The sequence below is a fragment of the Coregonus clupeaformis genome, chromosome 12, assembly GCF_020615455.1.
Source record: "Coregonus clupeaformis isolate EN_2021a chromosome 12, ASM2061545v1, whole genome shotgun sequence".
In the NCBI taxonomy this organism is placed as follows: Eukaryota; Metazoa; Chordata; class Actinopteri; order Salmoniformes; family Salmonidae; genus Coregonus; species Coregonus clupeaformis.
Genome location: NC_059203.1, coordinates 21,692,506 through 21,717,708, shown reverse-complemented (window position 1 = coordinate 21,717,708; position 25,203 = coordinate 21,692,506). Strand labels below are relative to the sequence as shown.

The 25,203-nt window shown below is 41.2% G+C and overlaps 1 protein-coding gene across 1 annotated transcript in view; it reads left to right on the top strand.

Annotated features, from left to right (window-relative positions):
- Positions 1–25,203, top strand: part of LOC121578009 (copine-9-like) — a 185,751-nt gene that overhangs the window by 128,483 nt on the left and 32,065 nt on the right. The window contains exons 8-16 of the mRNA XM_041892046.1: positions 8,859–8,922; positions 15,834–15,937; positions 16,505–16,609; positions 19,960–20,001; positions 21,003–21,078; positions 21,977–22,030; positions 22,344–22,405; positions 23,697–23,743; positions 24,744–24,925. Coding sequence (XP_041747980.1) covers positions 8,859–8,922; positions 15,834–15,937; positions 16,505–16,609; positions 19,960–20,001; positions 21,003–21,078; positions 21,977–22,030; positions 22,344–22,405; positions 23,697–23,743; positions 24,744–24,925 — 736 coding nt within the window. The remainder of the gene's footprint in view (positions 1–8,858; positions 8,923–15,833; positions 15,938–16,504; positions 16,610–19,959; positions 20,002–21,002; positions 21,079–21,976; positions 22,031–22,343; positions 22,406–23,696; positions 23,744–24,743; positions 24,926–25,203) is intronic.

Here is a 25,203-nt window from a genome sequence, read left to right as displayed (position 1 = left end):
AATAATAGTGTTTAACATGATTTTTGAATGACTACCTCATCTCTGTACCCAACACAAACAATTATCTATAAGGGCCCTCAGTCTAGCAGGGAATTTCAAACACAGATTCAACCACAAAGACCAGGGAGGTTTTCCGATGCCTCGCAAAGAAGGCCACCTATTGGTAGATGGGTTAAAAAAAAGCAGACATTGAATATCCCTTTGAGCATGTTGAAGTAATTAATTACACTTTGGATGGTGTCAATACACCCAGTAACTACAAAGATACAGGCGTCCTTCCTAACTCAGTTGCCGGAGAGGGAGGAAACCGCTCAGGGATTTTAAAACAGTTACAGAGTTTAATGGCTGTGATAGGAGAAAACTGAGGATGGCTCAACAACATTGTAGTTACTCCACAATACTAACCTAAATGACAGCGTGAAAAGAAGGAAGCCTGTACATAATAAAAATATTCCAAAACATGCATCCTGTTTGCAATAAGGCACTAAAGTAAAACTGCAAATAATGTGGCAAAGAAATGAACTTCATGCCCTGAATACAAAGCGTTGTGTTTGGGGCAAATCCCACACAGCACATCACTGAGTAGCACTCTTCATATTTTCAAGAATGGTGGTAGCTGTGTCATGTTATGGGTATGCTAGTCATCGGCAAGGACTAGAGAGTTTTTTTAGGATAAAAATAAATGGAATTGAGCTAAGCACAGGCAAAATCCTAAAGGAAAACCTGGTTCAGTCTGCTTTTTCAACAGACATTGGGAGACAAATTCACCTTTCAGCAGGACAATAACCTGAAATACAAGGCTAAATATACACTGGATTTGCTTACCAAGATGACATAGAATTTTCCTGAATGGCCTAGTTACAGTTTTGACTTGAATGCAATGATTAATTACCAACTTGACATAGCCTGAAGAATTGTAAAAAATAATAATGTGCAAATACATTGTACAATCTAGGTGTGCAAAGCTCTTAGAGACTAACCCAGAAAGACTCACAGCTGTAATCGCTGCCAAAGGTGGTTCTAACATGTATTGGCTCAGATGGTTGAATACTTACAGTATGTAACCAATATATAATAGTGTTTTATTTTTAATGTAAAAAAAATATATATGTATATATACATATGTTTCTGCCACTTTGACATTACAGAGTATTTTGTGTAGATCGTTGACAAAAAATGTCAGTTCAAACCATTTTTATCCCACCTTGTAACACCACAAAATGTATAATAAGTCAAGGGGTGTGTATACTTTCTGAAGGCACTGTATGTATAACATCAACGTCTAGTTTTTTATATTATTTTTGATGAATTCTGTTAGCTACTAAAATTGAGATACTTTATTGATAACTATTTCAAAGCGTGTTTAATCAATTGCCATAAATATTGGATGCCTATTTTTTAAGAATGATTTCTCTTCTTCAACTCCCGCTGGCTCTAGTCTTTTCATGGAGGACTGAGGGAAATGCCCCCAGTAAACTGAGAATCAAAAGCAAAACCCAGACAAAGACATATTTTGTTTTTGGATTCTCACTTCTGAAAGAAGGTTTGTTTTGTTACGAAAGTTTAGTTGCTATTTGTTGACCTCAAATGTTGGCTTCAATGATGCCTGTATGGTTCATACACATTTCTGGACAATATTCTGTCCACGTACAGTAAGGAACCCCTTTTGGCTCAACAGAAGCCCCAGAAGCAAAGGTTATGTATAGCCTCTTTAACTATGGATTGTCCCCCTCTTCAGATGATCGATGGATGGTCAGACAATCATCAAACCTTACCATCCATTTCATGTATTAGTTAATGGGCCTGTATTTATTGTGTTGGGGATGATCTAGTCTAGAATCAAGTTCTGGATTATAATGGTTGCAATAGATCTGTCATGTAAGGACAGGGAATAGTGTAAATGAACTGGTATTATACAACAGTGACAGTCAGGGGTCCCGCCAACGTACTGTAGCCCAGCTATTTTAAGTAAGTGCCTGCTGACAGGGTGGGGGAACCCCACTGTAAAGCTGTGGAGGATGAATAAAATACATAACATTAATCTACACAGCAGTTTTAGCACGGTGACTCAGTATGGAGCCTGTGTGTGTGTGTGTGTGTGTGTGTGTGTGTGTGTGTGTGTGTGTGTGTGTGTGTGTGTGTGTGTGTGTGTGTGTGTGTGTGTGTGTGTGTGTGTGTGTGTGTGTGTGTGTGTGGGTGGTGCTGTTGAGTAAGGGTTGTATAATGTTAAACACACACACACACACATATACTGTACATTACTGTGTGTATACATTATGTGTGTGTGGTTTGCCTGTCTGTGTTTGTGTAACGTGTGTGTGTTTGTGTAACGTTTGTGTGTGTTTGTGTAACGTGTGTGTGGGAGAGGAGAACCTCGGCAGGTACTGGAAGTTGTGGGAGGACAACTGTGTGTGTGTGTGTGTGTGTGTGTGTGTGTGTGTGTGTGTGTGTGTGTGTGTGTGTGTGTGTGTGTGTGTGTGTGTGTGTGTGTGTGTGTGTGTGTGTGTGTGTGTGTGTGTGTGTGTGCGCGTGCGTGCGCGCGCGGAGACTGCTGGAAACACACACTCCCACACAGAGGATTTCGACACCCATCATCTCAGATTGTTCGGAAATCGTTTCTGTAGATAGAAACAGATGAGATTAGCATTCCTGAAACATTATTTTGTTGAAATATAATTTGATCTCTGAGAAATTAAGCTAATTGATTGCACCCAAATTGGCATTTTAATTGATAGGATTCATATAATCTTTAACAAATATAGTAACCGATTTGGATCATGGTTCTTCCTAACAATGAGGAAGACATGATGATCCAATAAAATTATAAAAAGTCACCCACAGACCCCCCACACCAATCCCTCCCCAACAACCAGTATACAGTATCAGTTCTCTTTGTCTGACAAGTAGTATGGAGCTGCTGCTTGGAGTATTGTTTCTTCAACCTTTGTAATGTATTCCTTGTGAATCTGGTGATGGTTTTCTTCCCCTGTTCAGAGAAATCAACCATTCTTTATCATTAATTTGTGAAAGTGCTACTGCCACCACACCTTTTTATCCATTTTGCAGGTCTCTTGTGTTTATTAAATGGAACACAACATTTTCTTTACAACTTTGGGTAGAAAACAAATAGCTTTCCCTCATGATGAAAATAAATAGTGTGGTCAATTGTGTGGTCAAGCCAGTCCTCCATGAAAGCAATTCAGTTTGTCTCTTAGCAACCTAATGCTTCAACCCAATGCTCCTTGAATAGTTAAGAAAATGGCATCTCTCTGAGAGGGCTATCCGTATGGTGCAATTCTCATATGTAGACATTTCCTACAAGCCCAAAACTTTGATGGAGAAATGGGCTAGTGACTAAAATGTTGTGACAACACTAATACAATTATGCAATTATAAACCATTGCATGGCAGTGGTATGTTTTTCAATACAATTATTAGAAGACATCTCTATATGTAGTGTGATTTGTGGCATTTACCATTAAGCCCATTTGCCATGTGGGACTTTTACCATTGAAGACCATTAGAGACCATAACATTGAAACCATTAGAAGTGCTGTAGACTAATGGTGTGCTCGTTCGCCAATCGCCAGGAATGGTATAACTAATCCAGACCTTTTTTTAAGGGAATAAACCACACACAGAGGAGCCGTTTCCTGGACACAAATTAAGTTTAAGAGAAGGAGAAGCTGAATTGCTTTCATGGAGGCCTGGCTGTAATGGTGAGGATGATCACACAATTTATTTTAATCATGAGCAAAAGCAATTGGTTTTCCACCCAAAGTTGCAAAGAAAATGTGGTGATCCATTTAATAAACACAAGAGACCCGCAAAATGGATAAAAGGGTGTGGTGGCAGTAGCAGGAACAGCGACATCTAGTGGGCAGAACTTGGTATTTTCCAACTAATTTACGGTATAGAATGCAAGAGACTTCAATGGCTAATTTCTCTGAATAGGGGAAGAAAACCATCACCAGATTCACAGGGAATACATTACAAAGGTTGAAGAAACAATACTCCAAGCAGCAGCTCCATGCTACTTGTCAGACATAGAGAATGGATACTGTATACTGGTTGTTGGGGTGGGATTGGCGTGGGGTGTGGGGTGTCTGTGGATGACTTTTGATAATTTTATTGGATTCCTCATATCTTACTCATTGTTAGGAAGAATTATGGTCCAAATCGGATGTTTGGTACTGTATTTATTGAAGATAATATGAATCCTATAAATTAAAATGGCCAATTTGGGTTCAATCAATTAGCTTAATTTCTCAGAGATCAAATTATAATTCAACACAATTATGTTTCAGGAATGCTAATCTTATCTGTTTTTATCTACAGAAACGATTTTAGAACAATCTGAGATGGTTGGTGACATGGCTTGCTGAAATTACATGGAATGACCCTCCTCCCGTATTGACTTCACTCATATTGTGCTGCATGTACCCCCGCCCCCCACCCCCCAGCCCCCCACCCGCATTCTGAAATTGTATTTTTGTGTTCCCCCCCAGTTTTATCATTGGAATGTGATACAAAACGAGGCAATGGTGTGCTTTAGGACCATGCGGACGCCTCCGAGCGGTCGGGTAGGCTGTTTGGAGTGTTTATCCGATTCTTTAAAAAGTGATGTCCCCCCCACACACTTCTAAAACCAAAGGTGCACCCCTGGATGAGACCATTTTCACATCAATAGAGACATAGAGACATCCAGAGACATCCAGAGACATCCAGAGACATCCAGAGACATCCAGCCTTCCAGGTAGTGTTTGAATTGGGCCTGGGGCGAGAGACTGGCTATGTCATAGAGTGCTTCTTGTTAATCGAGGAAGGAGGGAAGGAGGCTAAAATGATTTTTTTTTAAACAGAGGAAGAAAATAAATCACATGTGAATAATACAAAATAAATAATCACGTGAATAAAAAAACAAAAAAAAACACGTGAATTAATTATGGTTTGTATTGCTGCTTTCTGAGTTTTTACCTCTCATCTCAATGCCGGCGTGACTGTACTTACAAAGAGGTGGAGGAGGTAGATGGTGTGTGTGTGTTTGTTTGTGTGTGTGTGTTTTGTTTGTGTGTGTGTGCGTATGTGCGAGTTTACGGGTTTGTGTCTTTGTGTATATCAGTGTTTGTTAGCCCCTCTGTGTGTGTGTCTCTCTGTGTGTTTGTGCGTGTATGTGCGTACGTGTGTGTTTAACAAAACCGAGGGTGTCAGGGTGTCTTTCCTGACAGCAACAAGCTTTGAGTTTGCCCTTGTGAAGTAATCAGGCTGTCAAAGTGGCTTAGCGGAGAATACAGAAGATCTGTGTGGCTGGAATGCTGGGTAGAGAATGTTCAAGGGCATTGTAAGCATTGTGGACAGCCTTGGAAAGAGGCTGCCAACCCGACAGGTGTGTGTGTGTGTGTGTGTGTGTGAAATACATTGTCGCCGGTACATTTACCACCTCTAGCTGTCGTGAACATGTCAGAGTGTGTGTGTGTGGCAAGGGTGTTTACGACAACACCCTTAGATCTCACAGCAAGCATGTTAATCATCCTATAGCCCCACTTAGAAGATGTATAATGCAATGTCAAGTGGATGGAGCAAATCATTGTATTACATGGTGGATTTGACTGTCTGTCAACTTGTTCTGATTATGAATGTTGTGTCAACCATTGTTACTCAACAGTCTCATGGAAGCAGATTCATGACAAAATATATATCAATCAATCAATCAAATGTATTTATAAAGCCCTTTTTACATCAGCAGATGTCACAAAGTGCTATACAGAAACCCAGCCTAAAACCCCAAACAGCAAGCAATGCAGATGTAGAAGCACGGGGGCTTGGAAAAACTCCCTAGAAAGTCAGGAACCTAGGAAGAAACCTAGAGAGGAACCAGGCTCTGAGGGGTGACCAGTCCTCTTCTGGCTGTGCCGGGTGGAGATTATAAGAGTACATGGCCATTAAGGCCAGATTGTTCTTCAAGATGTTCAAACGTTCATAGATGACCAGCAGGGTCAAATAATAATCACAGTGGTTGTAGAGGGTGCAACAGGTCAGTACCTCAGGAGTAAATGTCAGTTGGCTTTTCATAGCCAAGCATTCAGAGGTCGAGACAGCAGGTGCAGTAGAGAGAGAGAGAGTCAAAAACAGCAGGTCTGGGACAAGGTAACACGTCCGGTGAACAGGTCAGGGTTCCATAGCCGCAGGCAGAAGAGTGGAAACTGGAGCAGCAGCACGGCCAGGTGGACTGGGGACAGCCAGGAGTCATCAGGCCAGGTAGTCCTGAGCCATGGTCTTAGGGCTCAGGAACTCCGGGAGGGGAGGGAGGGAGAGAATTAGAGGGAGCATAGTTAAATTCACACAGGACACCAGATAAGACAGGAGAATTACACCAGATATAACAGACTGACCCTAGCCCCCCGGCACATAGACTATTGCAGCAGGGTCGGGGGGGGGGGGTCGGGGGACACTGTGGCCCCTTCCGACGATACCCTCGGACAGGGCCAACCAGGCAGGATATAACCCCACCCACCCAAGCACAGCCCCCACACCACTAGAGGGATATCAACCAACTTACTATCCTGAGACAAGGCTGAGTATAGCCCACGAAGATCTCCTTCACCGCACGAGCCCGAGGTGGCGCAAAACCGGACAGGAAGATCACGTCAGTGACTCAACCCACTCAAGTGACGCACCCCTCCTAGGGACGGCATGGAAGAGCACTAGTAAGCCAGGGACTCAGACCCTGTAATACTGTCAGAGGCAGAGAATCCCAGTGGAGAGAGGGGAGCCGGCCAGGCAGAGACAGCAAGGGCGGTTCGTCGCTCACGTGCCTTGCCGTTCACCTTTGCACCCCTGGGCCAGACTACACTCAATCGTAGGACCTACTGAAGAGATGAGTCTTCAGTAAAGATTTAAAGTTTGAGGCCGAGTATGCGTCTCTCACATGGATAGGCAGACCATTCCATAAAAATTGAGCTCTATAGGAGAATGCCCTGCCTCCAGCTGTTTGCTTAGAAATTCTAGGGACAATAAGGAGGCCCGCGTCTTGTGACCGTAGCGTACGTGTAGGTATGTACGGCAGGACCAAATCGGAGAGATAGGTAGGAGCAAGCCAATGTAATGCTTTGTAGGTTAGCAGTAAAACCATGAAATCAGCCCTAGCCTTAACAGGAGGTTAGCACTGGAGTAATATGATCAAATTAATTGGTTCTAGTGAAGATTCTAGCAGCCGTGGTTAGTACTAACTGAAGTTTATTTAGTGCTTTATCCGGTTATCCGGAGAGTAGAGCATTGCAGTAGTCGAATCTAGAAGTGACAAAAGCATGGATTAGTTTTTCTTCATCATTTTTGGACAAAAAGTTTCAGATTTTTGCAATGTTACGAAGATGGAAAAAAGCTGTCCTTGAAATATTCTTGATATGTTCGTCAAAAGAGAGATCAGGGTCCAGAGTAACACAGAGGTCCTTCTCAGTTTTATTTGAGAAGACTGTACAACCATCAAGATGAATTGTCAGATCCAACAGCAGATCTCTTTGTTTCTTGGGACCTAGAACTAGCATCGCTGTTCTGTTCGAGTTTAAAAGTAAAACATTTGCCGCCATCCACTTCCTTATGTCTGAAACACAGGCTTCCAGGGTAGGCAGTTTTGGGGCTTCACCATGTTTCATCGAAATGTACAGCTGTGTGTCGTCCACATAGCAGTGAAAGTTGACATTGTATTTCCGAATGACATCACCAAGAGGTAGAATATATAGTGAAAACAATAGTGGTCCTAAAACGGAACCTTGAGGAAAACCGAAACGTACAATTGAGGACAAACCATCCACAGAGACAAACTGATATCTTTCCGACAGATAAGATCTAAATCAGGCAAGAACTTGTCCGTGTAGACTAATTACGGTTTCCAATCGCTCCAAAAGATTGTGGTGTCAAAAGCAGCGCTAAGGTCTAGGGGCACGAGGACAGATGCAGAGCCTTGGTCTGACGCCATTAAAAGGTCAAACATGGTGAATTGTTTTTCTATATAAACGATCTTCTTGGGAAGAGAAACCTGATGCTTCTTTCCTCTCTCTGTCATTGACACACATCTAATGAAGCTATTCCCAAACCATCGCTCACAGCAAATTGATTGATAGTGGTAACAGAAATTAAAAAGCCGCCCCTTGTTAAATAGGGATTCCCCTCTTAACACCAGTCCGTCTGGCCTCCATTTTTCAATCTAATGTCATTACAATTACCCTGATCACCTCATACATCATTTGATAGAAACTCAAATCGGCCCTAAAAAGAATTAGTCTGCTTGGATTTAATGGTAATGGCTACCCTTGTGAAAAGTACTCATCCAAAACCCTCATCTATTTTCTATGGTTGTGTCCCATATTGCACCCTATTCCCTATTTATGGGCTTTATGGGCTCTGGTCAAAAGTAGTGCACTATATAGGGAATAAGGTGCCATTTGGGATGTAGAACATGTGTGGAGGAGGAGACGAATCTCCCTGGACTGCCAACATCTGATCTGAGGTCAGGCCTCTTCCACTGGGTTTATTATGTGGAGTGCTAATGTGGAGCGATGGGCTGTTTTCAGATCTGTTTGATTTAGAGTCTGAATGTGAGGTAGTAAAGTTATCAGGACTGACCATTAGATGTCTACTGTTAACATGAGGTGAGCTATGGTGTGCGCGCGTATCTATTTCACTCAAGGTCTCGACCTTCCATTCCGTGTACATGAATGCGTACAGAGAGGCACACTAATAGATCCTTACAAAATGCATTACAAAAGCAAATTATGTACACAAATCACCCACACAGGACCCTAACACAGTACTGCTAATTTTTTTGTATTTCTTTCTTTTCTCCTTTTCTCTCTATCCAGTGGGATCCCAGGGAAGAAGTGTGGGAACATCATATTCACCGCTGAGGAACTGAGTAACTGCAGGGTCAGTAACACACACACACACGTTGTTTCGTTTATCTCTGGTTATCACACACACACACCTGTCGGGTTGACAGCCTCTTTACAAGGCTGTCCACAATGCTTTGTTCTCATTTGTGTAAAGTACTTAAGTAAAAATACTTTAATGTACTACTTAAGTCGTTTTTTGGGGGTATCTGTACTTTACTTTACTATTTATATTTTTACTACTTTTACTTTTACTTCACTACATTCCTAAAGAAAATAATGTATTTTTTACTCCATACATTTTCCTTGACACCCAAAAGTACTCGTTACATTTTGAATGCTTAGCAGGACAGGAAAATAGTCCAATTCACTCACTTATCAAGAGAACATCCCTGGTCATCCCTACTGCCTCTGATCTGGCGGACTCACTAAACACACATGCTTCGTTTGTAAATTATGTCTGAGTGTTGGACTGTGCCACTGGCTATACGTACATTAAAATAACAAGAAAATGGTGCCGTCTGGTTTGCTTAATATAAGGAATATGAAATGATTTATACTTTTACTTTTACTTTTGATATTTAAGTATATTTGAGCAATTATATTTACTTTTGATACTTAAGTATATAAAACCAAATACATTTAGACTTTTACTCAAGTAGTATTTACTGGGTGACTTTCACTTTTACTTGTCCTTTTCTATTAAGGCTTCTTTGCTTTTACTCAAGTATGACAGTTGGGTACTTTTTCCAACACTGTGAGGACATAAAATTGATTTCCATTATAATCCTATTTTCCCTAACCCTAACCCTAACCTTAACCCATAACCCTAACCCAAACCCTAAACCTAAACTTAACTCTTAACCCTAACCACTAACCCCTTACCCTAACCCTAATTCTACCCCTACCCCTAATTGTAACCCTAACCCCAAACTTAACCCCTAAGCTTAAAATAGCCTTTGTCCTCATGGGGATGTGGGAAAAGTCCCCACGAGAGAGAATTTTCCTTGTTTTACTATCTTTGTGGGGACTTTTGGGGATTTTAGGTTCCCACAAGGATAGAAGAATCAACACACACACACAAAGATTTGAGACAGAAATAATAAATACAACAACAAGAACAACAAAGCAACAACAACATATCTCTACTAGGACATATCTATACTAGGTCATATCTCTACTAGGACATATCTCTACTTTAGGCTAGTCATATCTCTACTAGGTCATATCTATACTAGGACATATCTATACTAGGTCATATCTCTACTAGGACATATCTCTGCTAGGTCATATCTATACTAGGTCATATCTCTACTAGGTCATATCTCTACTAGGACATATCTCTACTAGGTCATATCTCTACTTTAGGCTAGAACATATCTCTACTTCAGGCTAGATCATATCTCTACTAGGTCATATCTCTACTTTAGGCTAGAAAATATCTCTACTAGGTCATATCTCTACTTTAGGCTAGGTCATATCTCTACTAGGTCATATCTCTACTTTAGGCTAGAACATATCTCTACTAGGTCATATCTCTACTTTAGGCTAGAACATATCTCTACTAGGTCATATCTCTACTTTAGGCTAGAACATATCTCTACTAGGTCATATCTCTACTTTAGGCTAGAACATATCTCTACTAGGTCATATCTCTACTTTAGGCTAGAACATTTCTCTACTAGGTCATATCTCTACTTTAGGCTAGGTCATATCTCTACTTTAGGCTAGAACATATCTCTACTAGGTCATATCTCTACTTTAGGCGAGGTCATATCTCTACTTTAGGCTAGATCATATCTCTCCCTCAGTCTCCACCTTTCCTTTTCTTATTTCTTTATTCCATTGTGTATGTATTTATCATATTCTCATCTATTCAACATCATGACAGGGAATATAAAATAGTGGTAATGTCCCAAAAGGATCCTATTAACTACATAGCAAACTACTTTTGACCAGAACCCTTTGGGAGTGCACTATATAGGGAATAGGGTGCCATTTGGGACGCACCCAGTGAAAAGATTATCATTCTGTCGGGGTAATGCAGACAACAATATTGGAATAAATATACATCCTGACAGTGAATAACGACAGTGACGATTCCCCTCAGTTATGAATTATTTATCTCTCTATCTCAAATGTTTTCCTCTTTTTCTTGGTGGCTGAATAATTAAATAGAGACAGGTCATGTTCCGTTATTACGTCTCTCTCTCTCTCTCTCGCTCTCTCTCTCTCTCTCTCTCTCTCTCTCTCTCTCTCTCTCTCTCTCTCTCTTTCTCAGTTTGACTTCCTGGGAATGATTTATCTAATGATTGAGAAAACAGAGGAATACCCATTGAGATGAAGTATCATTCTTATTCCATCTCTATTGGGGGTATCGTGATTGGGCTCTGAAAACGTGCATATGTATGCATAGTTAAGTTCTGTATCATCAAACATAGAGAATATATTAAAGTGTATCGTTCATTACAGAAAGAGAAAGGAAGGGGCATGCTGCGTGCCAGATTAAATGTTGTGTTTACTCTGCCACCTCGCCCAGATCTCCGAAAGGTGTGATTTCCACAGGATGTCGCGCTCATAAAAATATAATTACCAAAAATGGTAAAACCCGTTCAAGTCAATGTTCTGTGATGTCTCCGTTCTAGTTCTATTCTGTTTATACAGGTGGGCTGCTCCTCCTCGGTAGATATTTGCTCAACCAAATGAGTCTTTTGTTTTGGCTTTCTCAGAGGTTTCCCTGTGAAATATGATGAATATGGATGTTGTCATTGAGGTGCATATGCACATACATATGCACAGCATACTTGTTAAAGTTGCAATATGCAGAAATCGCTCCGCCATTTCCTGGTTGCTAAAATTCTAATAGTTTGCCTAATTTCAGTTTGTGACAAAAAAAGCAGTGTAGATAATTTATTGTACCATCTAAACCACTGTGAAATATCTTTTCAATATCCATAACTATAGTATTTTCAGCTTTTTGAAGCTGGTGTACAAAACCGAAAGTAAAAGATGCAAAAACTAAACTTAAGAAAGACAAGTATAGAAATAGCGTACATAGAACATATCTACTGATTCTTAGACTTGCTTTCAATGAGAATGACAGATCTATAACTCACATTTCTATGTGCTTTGGTTAGGTCGCCCAAAAAGTTACATATTGCAGCTTTAACTTGACATTTTCAATTACTTTTACCATTACATCTCTTGGTACTTATAGTAACTCTTTATCCTATTACATGGTTACTAACCTTTTACTGCAGTGGGCTAAATCAGGGTCACACAGAGTGTTTCTTGATAGTCTTAAAACCAATCTACTTTGAAACAAAAGTATACACCTCACACACATGGTTATTGGCTTTAAAAAAATAAGACACTTGTACCATGTCAGATATTTGAGTTGAAATGTATTACATTTGAGATTGTATCCCAAAATTACGCTTTATATACATCACAGAAGACTGAAATATAACAAACCGTTTGACATAGAAACACTGGATATCGGCAGGTTTAAAAATAATAATGTTTATTATTATGAAATAAAATAAAATATTAATAACATTCCACCTTTGAGGCCACTAGAAGGTGATTTGGTCATTTGACTGCAGGAAAGGTCTACAGTCGTGGTATTGGTCTTCACAAAGTTTGCTGCTTCAGTGTAATGAAATATCTTTGTCAGATGATACTATGGTATACTGAAGTATAATTACAAGCATTCCATAAGTGTCAAAGGCTTTTATTGACAATTACATTAAGTTTATGCAAAGAGTCAATATTTGCGGTGTTGAACCTTCTTTTTCAAGACCTCTGCAATCCGCCCTGGTATGCTGTCAATTAACTTCTGGGCCACATCCTGACTGATGGCAGCCCATTCTTGCATAATCAATGCTTGGAGTTTGTCAGAATTTGTGGGTTTTTGTTTATCCACCCGCCTCTTGAGGATCGACCACAAGTTCTCAATGGGATTAAGGTCTGGGGAGTTTCCTGGCCATGGACCCAAAATGTCGATGTTTTGTTCCCCGAGCCACTTTGTTATCACTTTTGCCTTATAGCAAGGTGCTCCATCATGCTGGAAAAGGCATTGGTCATCACCAAACTGTCCTTGGATGGTTGGGAGAAGTTGTTCTGATGTGTTGGTACCATTCTTTATTCATGGCTGTGTTCTTAGGCAAAATTGTGAGTGAGCCCACTCCCTTGGCTGAGAAGCAACCCCACACATGAATGGTCTCAGGATGCTTTACTGTTGACATGACACAGGACTGATGGTAGCGCTCACCTTGTCTTCTCCGGACAAGGTGTTTTCCATATGCCCCAAACAATCGGAAAGGGGATTCATCAGAGAAAATGACTTTACCCCAGTCCTCAGCAGTCCAATCCCTGTACCTTTTGCAGAATATCAGTCTGTCCCTGATGTTTTTCCTGGAGAGAAGTGGCTTCTTTGCTGCCCTTCTTGACACCAGGCCATCCTCCAAAAGTCTTCGCCTCACTGTGCATGCAGATGCACTCACACCTGCCTGCTGCCATTCCTGAGCAAGCTCTGCACTGGTGGTGCCCTGATCCCGCAGCTGAATCAACTTAAGAACAATGATTTCAAGCACCACCCTCCTTTTAAAGCTTCCAGTCTGTTATTCTAACTCAATCGGCATGCCAGAGTCATCTCCAGCCTTGTCCTCGTCAACACTCTCACCTGTGTTAATGAGAGAATCACTGACATGATGGCAGCTGGTCCTTTTGTAGCAGGGCTGAAATGCAATGGAAATGTTTTTTTGGGATTAAGTTCATTTTCATGGCAAAGAGGGACTTTGCAATTAATTGCAATTCATTTGATCACTCTTCATGACATTCTGTAATATATGCAAATTGCCATCATCAAAACTGAGGCAGCAGACTTTGTGAAAATTAGTATTTGTGTCATTCTCAAAACTTTTGACCACGACTGTGTAGTGCTGTCATAGAAAGTGTGTCGACTTGTTGCTGAATCCAACCTGTCAACCCCTAAACCATCTCCAAACAAGAATCAACCTTTCTCATAAACACTTGGTCGGAAAAATTGTTAAAAGCAACATGTTTATTTTTGAATATGTTAAAATAGTGATGTTTAGCCATTGTAGTTACAGTGGCTTCAGAAAGTGTTCATACCCCTTGACTTATTCCACATTTTGTTGTGTTACTTTGTTTTCTCACCCATCTACACACAATACCCCATAATAACAAAGTGAAAACATATTTTTAGAAATGTTTGCAAATGTATTGAAAATGAAATACTGAAATATGTAATTTACTTAAAGTGCATTCGGAAAGTATTCAGACCCCTTCCGTTTTTCCACCTTTTGTTTATGTTACAGCCTTATTTTAAAATGGATTAAATAAATACAAATCCTCATCAATCTACACACAATACCCCATAATGACAAAGCGAAAACAGGTTTTTAGAAATGTTTGCAAATGTATTACATATAAAAAACAGAAATACCTTATTTACATAAGTATTCAGACCCTTTGCTATGAGACTCGAAATTGAGCTCAGGTACATCCTGTTTCCGTTGATCATCCTTGAGATGTTTCTACAACTTGAATGGCGTCCACTTGTGGTAAATTCAATTGATTGGACATGATTTGGAAAGGCACACACCTGTCTATATAAGTTCCCACAGTTGACAGTGCATGTCAGAGCAAAAACCAAGCCATGAGGTCGAAGGAATTGTCCGTAGAGCTCTGAGACAGGATTGTGTCGAGGCACAGATCTGGGGAAGGTTACCAAAAAATTTCTGCAGCATTGAAGGTCCCCAGGAACACAGTGGCCTCCATCGTTCATAAATGGAAGAAGTTTGGAATCACCAAGACTCTTCCTAGAGCTGGCCGCCGGCCAAACTGAGTAATCGGGGGAGAAGGGCCTTGGTCAGGGAGGTGACCAAGAACCCGATGATCTCTCTAAAGAGCTCCAGAGTTCCTCTGTGGAGATGGGAGAACATTCCAGAAGGACAACCATCTTTGCAGCACTCCATCAATCCAGACGGAAGCCACTCCTCAGTAAAAGGCACACGACAGCCCGCTTGGAGTTTGACAAAAGGCACCTAAAGGACTCTCAGACCATGAGAAACAAGATTATCTGGTCTGATGAAACCAAGATTGAACTCTTTGGCCTGAATGCCAAGTGTCACGTCTGGAGGAAACCTGGCACCATCCCTACAGTGAAGCATGGTGATGGCAGCATCATGCTGTGGGGATGTTTTACAGCAGCAGGGACTGGGAGACTAGTCAGCAAATTACAGAGAGATCCTTGATGAAAACCTGCTCTAGAGTGCTCAGGACCTCAGACTGGGGCAAAGATTCACCTTCCAACAGGACAACAACCCTAAGCAGGAGTTGCTTCGGGACAAGTCTCTGAATGTCCTTGAGTGGCCCAGCCAGAGCCCGGACATGAACCCCATCGAACATCTCTGGAGAGACCTGAAAATTGCTGTGCAGCGATGCTCCCCATCCAACCTGACAGAGCTTGAGAGGATCTGCAGAGAAGAATGGGAGAAACTCCCCAAATACAGGTGTGCCAAGCTTGTAGCGTCATACCCAAGAAGACTCAGGTCTGTAATCGCTGACAAAGGTGCTTCAACAAAGTACTGAGTAAAGGGTCTGAATACTTATGTAAATGTGAGATTTCCTTTTTTTATTTGTTTTTTTTTTTGGCCCAAAAATCTAGAAACCTATTTTTGTTTTGTCATTATGGGGTATTGTGTGTAGATTGATGAGAGAAAATAACTATTTAATACTTTTTAGAATAAGGCTGTAACATAACAAAATACGGAAGAAGTCAAGGGGTCTGAATACTTTCCAAATTCTCTGTAACTATTCACACCCTGAGTCAAAACTTTGTAGAAGCACCTTTGGTGGCCGATTAATACCACCACCTTGGTTTAATGTTTAGACTTGTCTGAGACTTGTATTTTCTTTCAGGACATTGCCACTATGCAGCTGTGTGCCAACAAGCTGGACAAAAAAGACTTCTTCGGCAAGTCAGACCCATTCCTGGTCTTCTACCGCAGCAATGAAGACGGAACGTGAGTGTGTGTGTTTATGTGTGCGTATCGAGATGAGTTAACTTCCCACATCGTCTGTTATGTAGATCCAGCTATAGGCCTTTGCCTCAACCCCAAAATGAATGGAAAATATAATATCTGTTGATATCAAAATGTTGATTTTGGAGAGAACAAACGCTTTCATTTCCTTGGTGTTTGTGGTGGATACCTCTATGCCTTGAAAAAAACATTGTAAAGTGGTTATCCCACTGGCTATGAGGTGAATGCACCTATTTGTAAGTCGCTCTGGATAAGAGCGTCTGCTAAATGACGTAAATGTAAATGTAATGTAAATGCTGTGTACCCATATCATAGACATTCAAAATGATCGTCTCGTTTGCCATCACTGGCGTCAGGAATTTCTTTGGGTCCATACAAATATAATTACTAGGGGGGGAAGCCCATCACACCACGGCCATTCGACCGCACCCTTATAAGTAATTCTATTTCTGTAGGTTCACCATATTCTTTGGTATTTGTGGTTAATACCTTTTCCATCCCTGTACAGTATCTGTACTCAGAGCTCCTTGTGTGTTCTGTGTCCTGTAGGTTCACCATCTGCCATAAGACAGAGGTGATAAAGAATACTCTGAACCCTGTGTGGCAGCCCTTCACCATCCCAGTACGAGCCCTCTGTAATGGAGACTATGATAGGTGAGTGACACACGGACAGCCAACTGCATGGGTCAAATATCACTTAGCACCTAGGGTAAAGAGATGACCACATGAGCTATTTTGGGGGATTTCAGCAGAAGCTTTCATCCAGAGCAACCTAATAAATTATATTTATTTATTTATTTCATTGTGCTTTCCATTACAGAAAGAATCTCAAAGCGCTTTTAAAGAACACAAAAAACAAGCAATGTAAAAATGAGTATAGGCTACAGCAGTATATTCTCCAGTATGGTCCATGCCAGAATCAAACTCTGATGTTGCCAGCACCTTGCTAGCTGAGCCATTGGAAAGGCTTTGGGACTAAGTCTTTGTGCTTTTGTCACTGTCCGCCCTCAATCTAAAGGACTATGGAATGCTGCTGTAGCATGATTTACTACAGTACCCATAATGCTCTGTGGTGGTCAGAATAATGCCAGCAGTCGGCCATATTGTCTCAGAGGCCAGCGCTGGTGTTATTGGGACCAACATGGAGGTTCCACGATGTTTCGTTTATCTCTGGTTCTCAAACGCACGCACGCACGCACGCACGCACACACACACACACACACACACACACAAACTATTACTTTGGAATTTATTGTTAGTGGGTACAGCTTTTTATCCTTGTGAATTATGATTCATGCGAATTAATTGTATTATATTGTTAATTAATTAAATGAACAGTATATTGTATCCTATTTACAGTGGCTTGAGAAAGTATTTACCCCCCTTGGCATTTTTCCCATTTTGTTGCCTTACAACCTGGAATTAAAATATATTTTTGGGGGGTTTGTATCATTTGATTTACACAACATGCCTACCACTTTGAAGATGCAAAATCTTTTTATTGTGAAACGAACAAGAGATAAGACAAAAAAACAGAAAAATTGTGCGTGCATAACTATTCACCCCCCCAAAGTCAATACTTTGTAGAGCCACCTTTCGCAGCAATTACAGCTGCAAGTCTCTTGGGGTATGTCTCAATAAGCTTGGCACATCTAGCCACTGGGATTTTTGCCCATTCTTCAAGGCAAAACTGCACCAGCTCCTTCAAGTTGGATGGGTTCCGCTGGTGTACAGCAATCTTTAAGTCATACCACAGATTCTCAATTGGATTGTGGTCTGGGCTTTGACTAGGCCATTCCAAGACATTTAAATGTTTCCCCTTAAACCACTCGAGTTTTGCTTTAGCAGTATGCTTAGGGTCATTGTCCTGCTGGAAGGTGAACCTCCGTCCCAGTCTCAAATCTCTGGAAGACTGAAACAGGTTTCCCTCAAGAATTTCCCTGTATTTAGCGCCATCCATAATTCCTTCAATTCTGACCAGTTTCCCAGACCCTGCCGATGAAAAACATCCCCACAGCATGATGCTGCCACCACCATGCTTCACTGAGGGGATGGTGTTCTCAGGGTGATGAGAGGTGTTGGGTTTGCACCAGACATAGCGTTTTCCTTGAAGGCCAAAAAGCTCAATTTTAGTCTCATCTGACCAGAGTATCTTCTTCCATAAGTTTGGGGAGTCTCCCACATGCCTTTTGGCGAACACCAAACGTGTTTGCTTATTTTTTTCTTTAAGCAATGGCTTTTTTTCTGGCCACTCTTCCGTAAAGCCCAGCTCTGTGGAGTGTACGGCTTAAAGTGGTCCTATGGACAGATACTCCAATCTCCGCTGTGGAGCTTTGCAGCTCCTTCAGGGTTATCTTTGGTTTCTTTGTTGCCTCTCTGATTAATGCCCTCCTTGTCTGGTCCGTGAGTTTAGATGGGCGGCCCTCTCTTGGCAGGTTTGATGTGGTGCCATATTATTTCCATTTTTTAATAATGGATTTAATGGTGCTCCGTGGGATGTTCAAAGTTTCTGATATTTTTTTATAACCCAAACCTGATCTGTACTTTATTCATGGCTGTGTTCTTAGGCAAAATTGTGAGTGAGCCCACTCCCTTGGCTGAGAAGCAACCCATTTTTTACATTTTAGTAGACGCTCTTATCCAGAGCGACTTACAGTTAGTGAGTGCATACATTTTCATACTGGCCCTTCGTGGGAAACGAACCCACAACCCTGGCGTTGCAAGCGCCATGCTCTACCAACTGAGCTACAGGGGACAACCCCACACATAAATGGTCTCAGGATGCTTTACTGTTGGCATGACACAGGACTGATGGTAGCGCTCACCTTGTCTTCTCCGGACAAGCTTTTTTCTGGATGCCCCAAACAATCGGAAAGGGGATTCATCAGAGAAAATGACTTTACCCCAATCCTCAGCAGTCCAATCCTTGTACCTTTTGCAGAATATCAGTCTGTCCCTGATGTTTTTCCTGTAGAAAAGTGGCTTCCTCGCTGCCCTTCTTGACACCAGGCCATCCTCCAAAAGTCTTCGCCTCACTGTGCGTGCAGATGCACTCACACCTGCCTGCTGCCATTCCTGAGCAAGCTCTGCACTGGTGGTGCCCCGATCCCGCAGCTGAATCAACTTTAGGAGTCGGTCCTGGTGCTTTCTGGACTTTCTTGGGTGCCCTGAAGTCTTCTTCACAACAATTGAACCTCTCTCCTTGAAGTTCTTGATGATCCGATAAATGGTTGATTTAGGTGTAATCTTAATAGCAGCAATATCCTTGCCTGTGAATCCCTTTTTGTGCAAAGCAATGATGACGGCACGTGTTTCCTTGCAGGTAACCATGGTTAACAGAGGAAGAGCAATGATTTCAAGCACCACCCTCCTTTTAAAGCTTCCAGTCTGTTATTCTAACTCAATCAGCATGACAGAGTGATCTCCAGCCTTGTCCTCGTCAACACTCTCACCTGTGTTAACGAGAGAATCACTGACATGATGTCAGCTGGTCCTTTTGTGGCAGGGCTGAAATGCAGTGGAAATGTTTTTTTTGGGATTAATTTCATTTTCATGGCAAAGAGGGACATTGCAATTAATTGCAATTCATCTGATCACTCTTCATAACATTCTGGAGTATATGCAAATTGACATCATAAAAACTGAGGCACCAGACTTTGTGAAAATTAATATTTGTGTAATTCTCAAAACTTTTGACCACGACTGTACATAATAATTTTGACTGGGTAAATCCTTTAAGCTATTTCTATACTTCATCACCACAGATTTTTCAAGGAGAGTGAAAATGCATCTGTTTGACCATTTGAGAATATAATCTGTGTGACCATTTGAGATTATGTTTGAACATTTCTCCATAGGTGGTGGGTGAACTACTGTATGCCTCATATTTCACAGACTTGGAACACACAGACACACACACACACACACACACACACACACACACACACACACACACACACACCTCTGTGATTCTCATCTTTCTCTCTCTTCTTCCCTCTATCCAGGACGGTCAAGGTGGATGTGTATGATTGGGACCGAAATGGAAGGTAATTTTCTCTCTCTCTCTCGCTCTCTCTCTTTCTCTCTCTATTCTCTCTTCCACTCCCCCTCGTTTCTTCCTTCATTAATTTCATTTACCATCTCCAGAGAGCCTCAGACGCTCCAAATCTACCTCAAATGTCATCCCTCATTCTTTCTCTGGAGGGGAATCTCAATGAGGGGGACTGTCCCTCATAAGGGTTCGGGTTAAGGTTAGGGTTGGCACACACAAACATAAATCACTGACTGGAACTTTAAAGATATTATCAGATGTGATATCAGAATGGAGAGTGTTCACGATGTGAGTGTTGACCTCCTCCCTCCATCTCTCCCTTCCTCTCTCCCTCCTTTCATCTCTCTATTCCTTCTTTATGGGGGAAATGTGAGTGTTGACCTCCCTCCATCTCTCCCTCCCGCCACCTCTCTATTCCTTCTTTATGGGGGTAATGTGAGTGTTGACCTCCCTCCATCTCTCCCTCCCTCCATCTCTCCCTCCCGCCATCTCTCTATTCCTTCTTTATGGGGGAAATGTGAGTGTTGACCTCCGTCCATCTCTCTCTCTCTCCCTCCATCTCTCCCTCCCTCCATCTCTCCCTTCCTCCATCTCTCTATTCCTTCTTTATGGGGGAAATGTGAGTGTTGACCTCCCTCCATCTCTCCCTCCCTCCATCTCTCCCTCCCTCCATCTCTCCCTTCCTCTCTCCCTCTCCCTCCATCTCTCTGTCCCCTTCTTTATGAAAGGAAATATGAGTGTTGACCTCCTTCCTCCCTCCATCTCTCCCTCTCTCCATCTCTCTGTCCTCTTTCCATTCCTTCTTCACTGATGGTGGCTACTGATGTTCCCACAAGGCTTCCTCTCTAAATATCACACAACGATTGAAAGCAGGCATGTCCTATTTGGCTTTAGGTGATGATATTTAGATGAAGAAGAGGGGCCGGGGTTGGTGTTTCCTTCAGTATGGTACTCTTTCAGATGCTGCAGGTGTTACTCTCGCAACTATTCCCACAGTCATGACTTCATTGGCGAGTTCACCACCAGCTACAGAGAATTCTCAAGAGGCCAGAGCCAGTTCAACGTCTATGAGGTAAAAAAAGAATGGTAACACTTAAAGCCTGCAACACTAAGCATGTATCCCAGTGAGCACAAGACGTTGAAAGCCTTTTCAACTAAAAAAATAAATAAATTATATTTATATTTGTAAGCCTTTATAAAAAGGTTTATATTATGTCATGTCTCTCTATGTAGGACATTTTCAACTGACTCTACTGTTTAAAGGTGCACTATGCAGAAATCGGTCGCCATTTCCTGGTTGCTAAAAATTCAAGTAGTTTGTCTAATTTCAGTTTATGTGACAAAACAAGCAAGTATAGTTTAGAGAATCATTGTACCATCTAAACCGCTGTGAAATATATTTTCCATCACCAACAATATAGTTTTTTCAGCTGTTTGAAGCAGGTGTATAAAACCGAAAGTAAAAGACGCAAAAACAAAACTTAAGAATGGGAAGCATAGAAATAGCGCACATAGAACAGCTTTACTGCTTCTTAGACTTGCTTACAATGAGAATGACAGATCTTTTCACATTTCTATGTGAATTTGGTCGGGTCTCCCAAAAAGTTACATATTGCAGCTTTAAGTACACAACCTCAGCTTCTGTTATTACAGCTCTTACTGAAATACATCAACAACTGTTTGTCAAATTGTATCTTTAATAATGAGATGAGCAGTGAAGCATTTTTGTGATTTTCCCATTAAAGTTTCCCAATTTCCAACTCTTACGACTACACTCACATATCCCCGCTATGAAAATAGTTATTTTCCATCCGTCTTCCCCATCTTATAATATGAAATGTTAGATTCGGTCCATTTCTTTCCGTACCACACCTACATACTCTAAACGATAGAGTGAAATCAAACCAGTCCTCTTTTCTAAGACATCTGTATCAATGTACACGTTCCCTTTCCTACCCGTTTTTGTCCAGGTTCTAAACCATAAAAAGAAAGGCAAGAAGAAGAAGTACGTCAATTCAGGGACAGTAAGTATCGGTTGAGCTTTCCCATGTCCACCTGTCTGTGTTGTATAGATAGGATTCATTGTTGTATAGATAGGATTCATTGCCATTGTGATATGTCATATGCAGTAAACGTTTTGCTTTGCCCATCTATGTTTCTTCCCGCTCCCTCTTTCTCTCTCTCCATCTCTCCCCTCTATCACCCTGTTTCTCTTTGCCCTCTCTCCCTCTTTTTCTCTCTCCATCTCTCCCCTCTATCACCCTGTTTCTCTCTGCCCTCTCTCCCTCTTTCTCTATCTCCATCTCTCCCCTCACCCCATCTCTCTATCCTCTGAAGGTGACACTGCTGTCCTTCAAAGTGGAGTCAGAATACACATTTGTGGACTTCATCCGGGGAGGGTGAGCCAACTCTTAATAATGTTCCATTAACGTTAGAGGCACTCTTAATAACATTCCATTAACGTTAGAGACCACTCTTAATAACGTTCCATTAACGTTAGAGGCCACTCTTAATAACGTTCCATTAACGTTAGAGGCCACTCTTAATAACGTTCCATTAACGTTAGAGGCCACTCTTTATAACGTTCAATTAACGTTAGAGGCCACTCTTAATAACGTTCCATTAACGTTAAAGGCCACTCTTAATAACGTTCCATTAACGTTAGAGGCACTCTTAATAACGTTCCATTAACGTTAGAGGCCACTCTTAATAACGTTCCATTAACGTTAGAGGCCATACTTAATAAGGTTCCATTAACGTTAGAGACCACACTTAATAACGTTCCATTAACGTTAGCGGCCACTCTTAATAACGTTCCATGAACGTTAGAGGCCACTCTTTATAACATTCCATTAACGTTAGAGGCCACTCTTAGTAACGTTCCATTAACGTTAGAGACCACTCTTAATAACATTCCATTAACGTTAGCGGCCACTCTTAATAACGTTCCATTAATGTTAGAGGCCACTCTTAATAACATTCTATTAACGTTAGCGGCCACTCTTAATAACGTTCCATTAACGTTAGAGTCCACTCTTAATAACATTCCATTAATGTTAGAGGCCACTCTTAATAACGTTCTATTAACGTTAGCGGCCACTCTTAATAACGTTCCATTAACGTTAGAGTCCACTCTTAATAACATTCCATTAATGTTAGAGGCCACTCTTAATAACGTTCCATTAACGTTAGCGGCCACTCTTAATAACGTTCCATTAATGTTAGAGGCCACTCTTAATAAGACTCCATTAACGTTAGAGGCTACTCTTAATAACGTTCCATTAACGTTAGCGGCCACTCTTAATAACGTTCCATTAACGTTAGAGGCCACTCTTAATAACGTTCTATTAACGTTAGCGGCCACTCTTAATAACGTTCCATTAACGTTAGAGTCCACTCTTAATAACGTTCCATTAATGTTAGAGGCCACTCTTAATAACGTTCCATTAACATTAGAGACCACTCTTAATAACGTTCCATTAACGTTAGCGGCCACTCTTTATAACGTTCCATTAACGTTAGAGGCCACTCTTAATAACGTTGATTAGCCGTTGACAGCTTACTCAGCCTAGCATGCATGTCTGAAATTGTTTTGCGTTGTTTTAACAGACAATATCCTTTCTAGACTTCATTATGTTTTTGTCTGGTAAAATTTTAGTTATTCATCGTAATTCATCATTGTCTCGCCAGGACGCAACTCAACTTCACAGTGGCCATCGATTTCACAGCGTCTAATGGTAAGTGTAGCCAAATTACTGAGACCGTTTGTTGTTTATTAGCGTCTCTTTTAGGCTACTGAAGGACCAACGTTTACCAAAAGTCCTTGTAAAATAATATTATGCTAACCTGTTGTCTAAAGCAGGGTTATTTAACATGGTATAATGCATGATATATTTATGAATAACAACAGAATAAACCAATTTTGAATTACATATCTACAAAATAAAAGAGGAGTATATCTTCTTTCTAATGATTATTCTTATTTTTTATCAACTCCTAATATTGAGAAATAACTACACTCATTGGAGTATCTGACATAGCACCCATGAGTACCAGTGCCGCTGGCTGCTGGTAAGCTTTCTTGTCTTGGACATATATTTTTGCCAACACATGGCTAACCTTTGTCTAACCAGCTGCTATTAGCGAAAATGTGTTTGGAGTTACTTTTCTAGCTAATAGGCTATGTTAGAGTTACACTTCCTCTTCCAATTATAATGTGGGGAGGTCAAAATAATGAAAAACTATCTACCAAATGTATTAATTTTAAAATGTTGATTACTTCTCCTTGCCATTCAACTGATAAGACAAGACATGCGCCCCCTAAAAAAAGTTGGCTAACATATGATTGGGTCCCAGGGCAAGAAAAGGTTGAAGACTCCTGGTCTAAAGCAGGGCCAAATGTTGTTGACAATATTTTCCTATCAAATGAACATCAGATACTGCAATGCTGACGCTCCTAGTATGGGAAAGTAGATGGATTTGAACCACAATCATGTGGATTTAGGTCAGCATTCACCCTAGCATACCACTTAGCTAGATCAATGTATTAAAAACGCCTTTATAAGACAAGTAGTATGGTAGTGTGGAACGGACCCTATTTGGCCCATGCCTTTCTTGTATTTGATAGGTGGGTTTTGTATTTCTTATGTTGTGTAGGACTCATTTGAAAATTCTGGGTTTCAATATGACTTCCCTGTCTAAAAAATAAAACATGTATGCTCTGTTGCTGTGTTCCAGGTAACCCATCCCAGCCCACCTCTCTGCACTACATGAGTCCCTACCAGATGAATGCCTACGCCATGGCCCTGAAGGCTGTGGGGGAGATCATCCAGGACTACGACAGTGACAAGATGTTCCCCGCCTATGGCTTTGGAGCCAAGCTGCCACCGGACGGCAAGATCTCCCATGCCTTCCCACTGGTGAGAGAAAGGGGGAGGGAGAGAGAGGGAGTGAGAATGATACAATTCTCTACCAGTGTTTTATTGTGTTCACGATGGACTTAGTGTGGGGAATGCTCAGGCACCGTTTCATTTATTGCAAAGAGGTGCTGGTAGTTCTTCCTGCAGTTTTACTGATCCACAGAAGGGTCCTCAGTCCTTGGAAGTATATAAATACTTTTTTACAACAACGTCCCTTCTGTAATGTGTTTTTACTGATGTGAAGTTGCCATCCACATTGCTTTCTTTATTCATACACT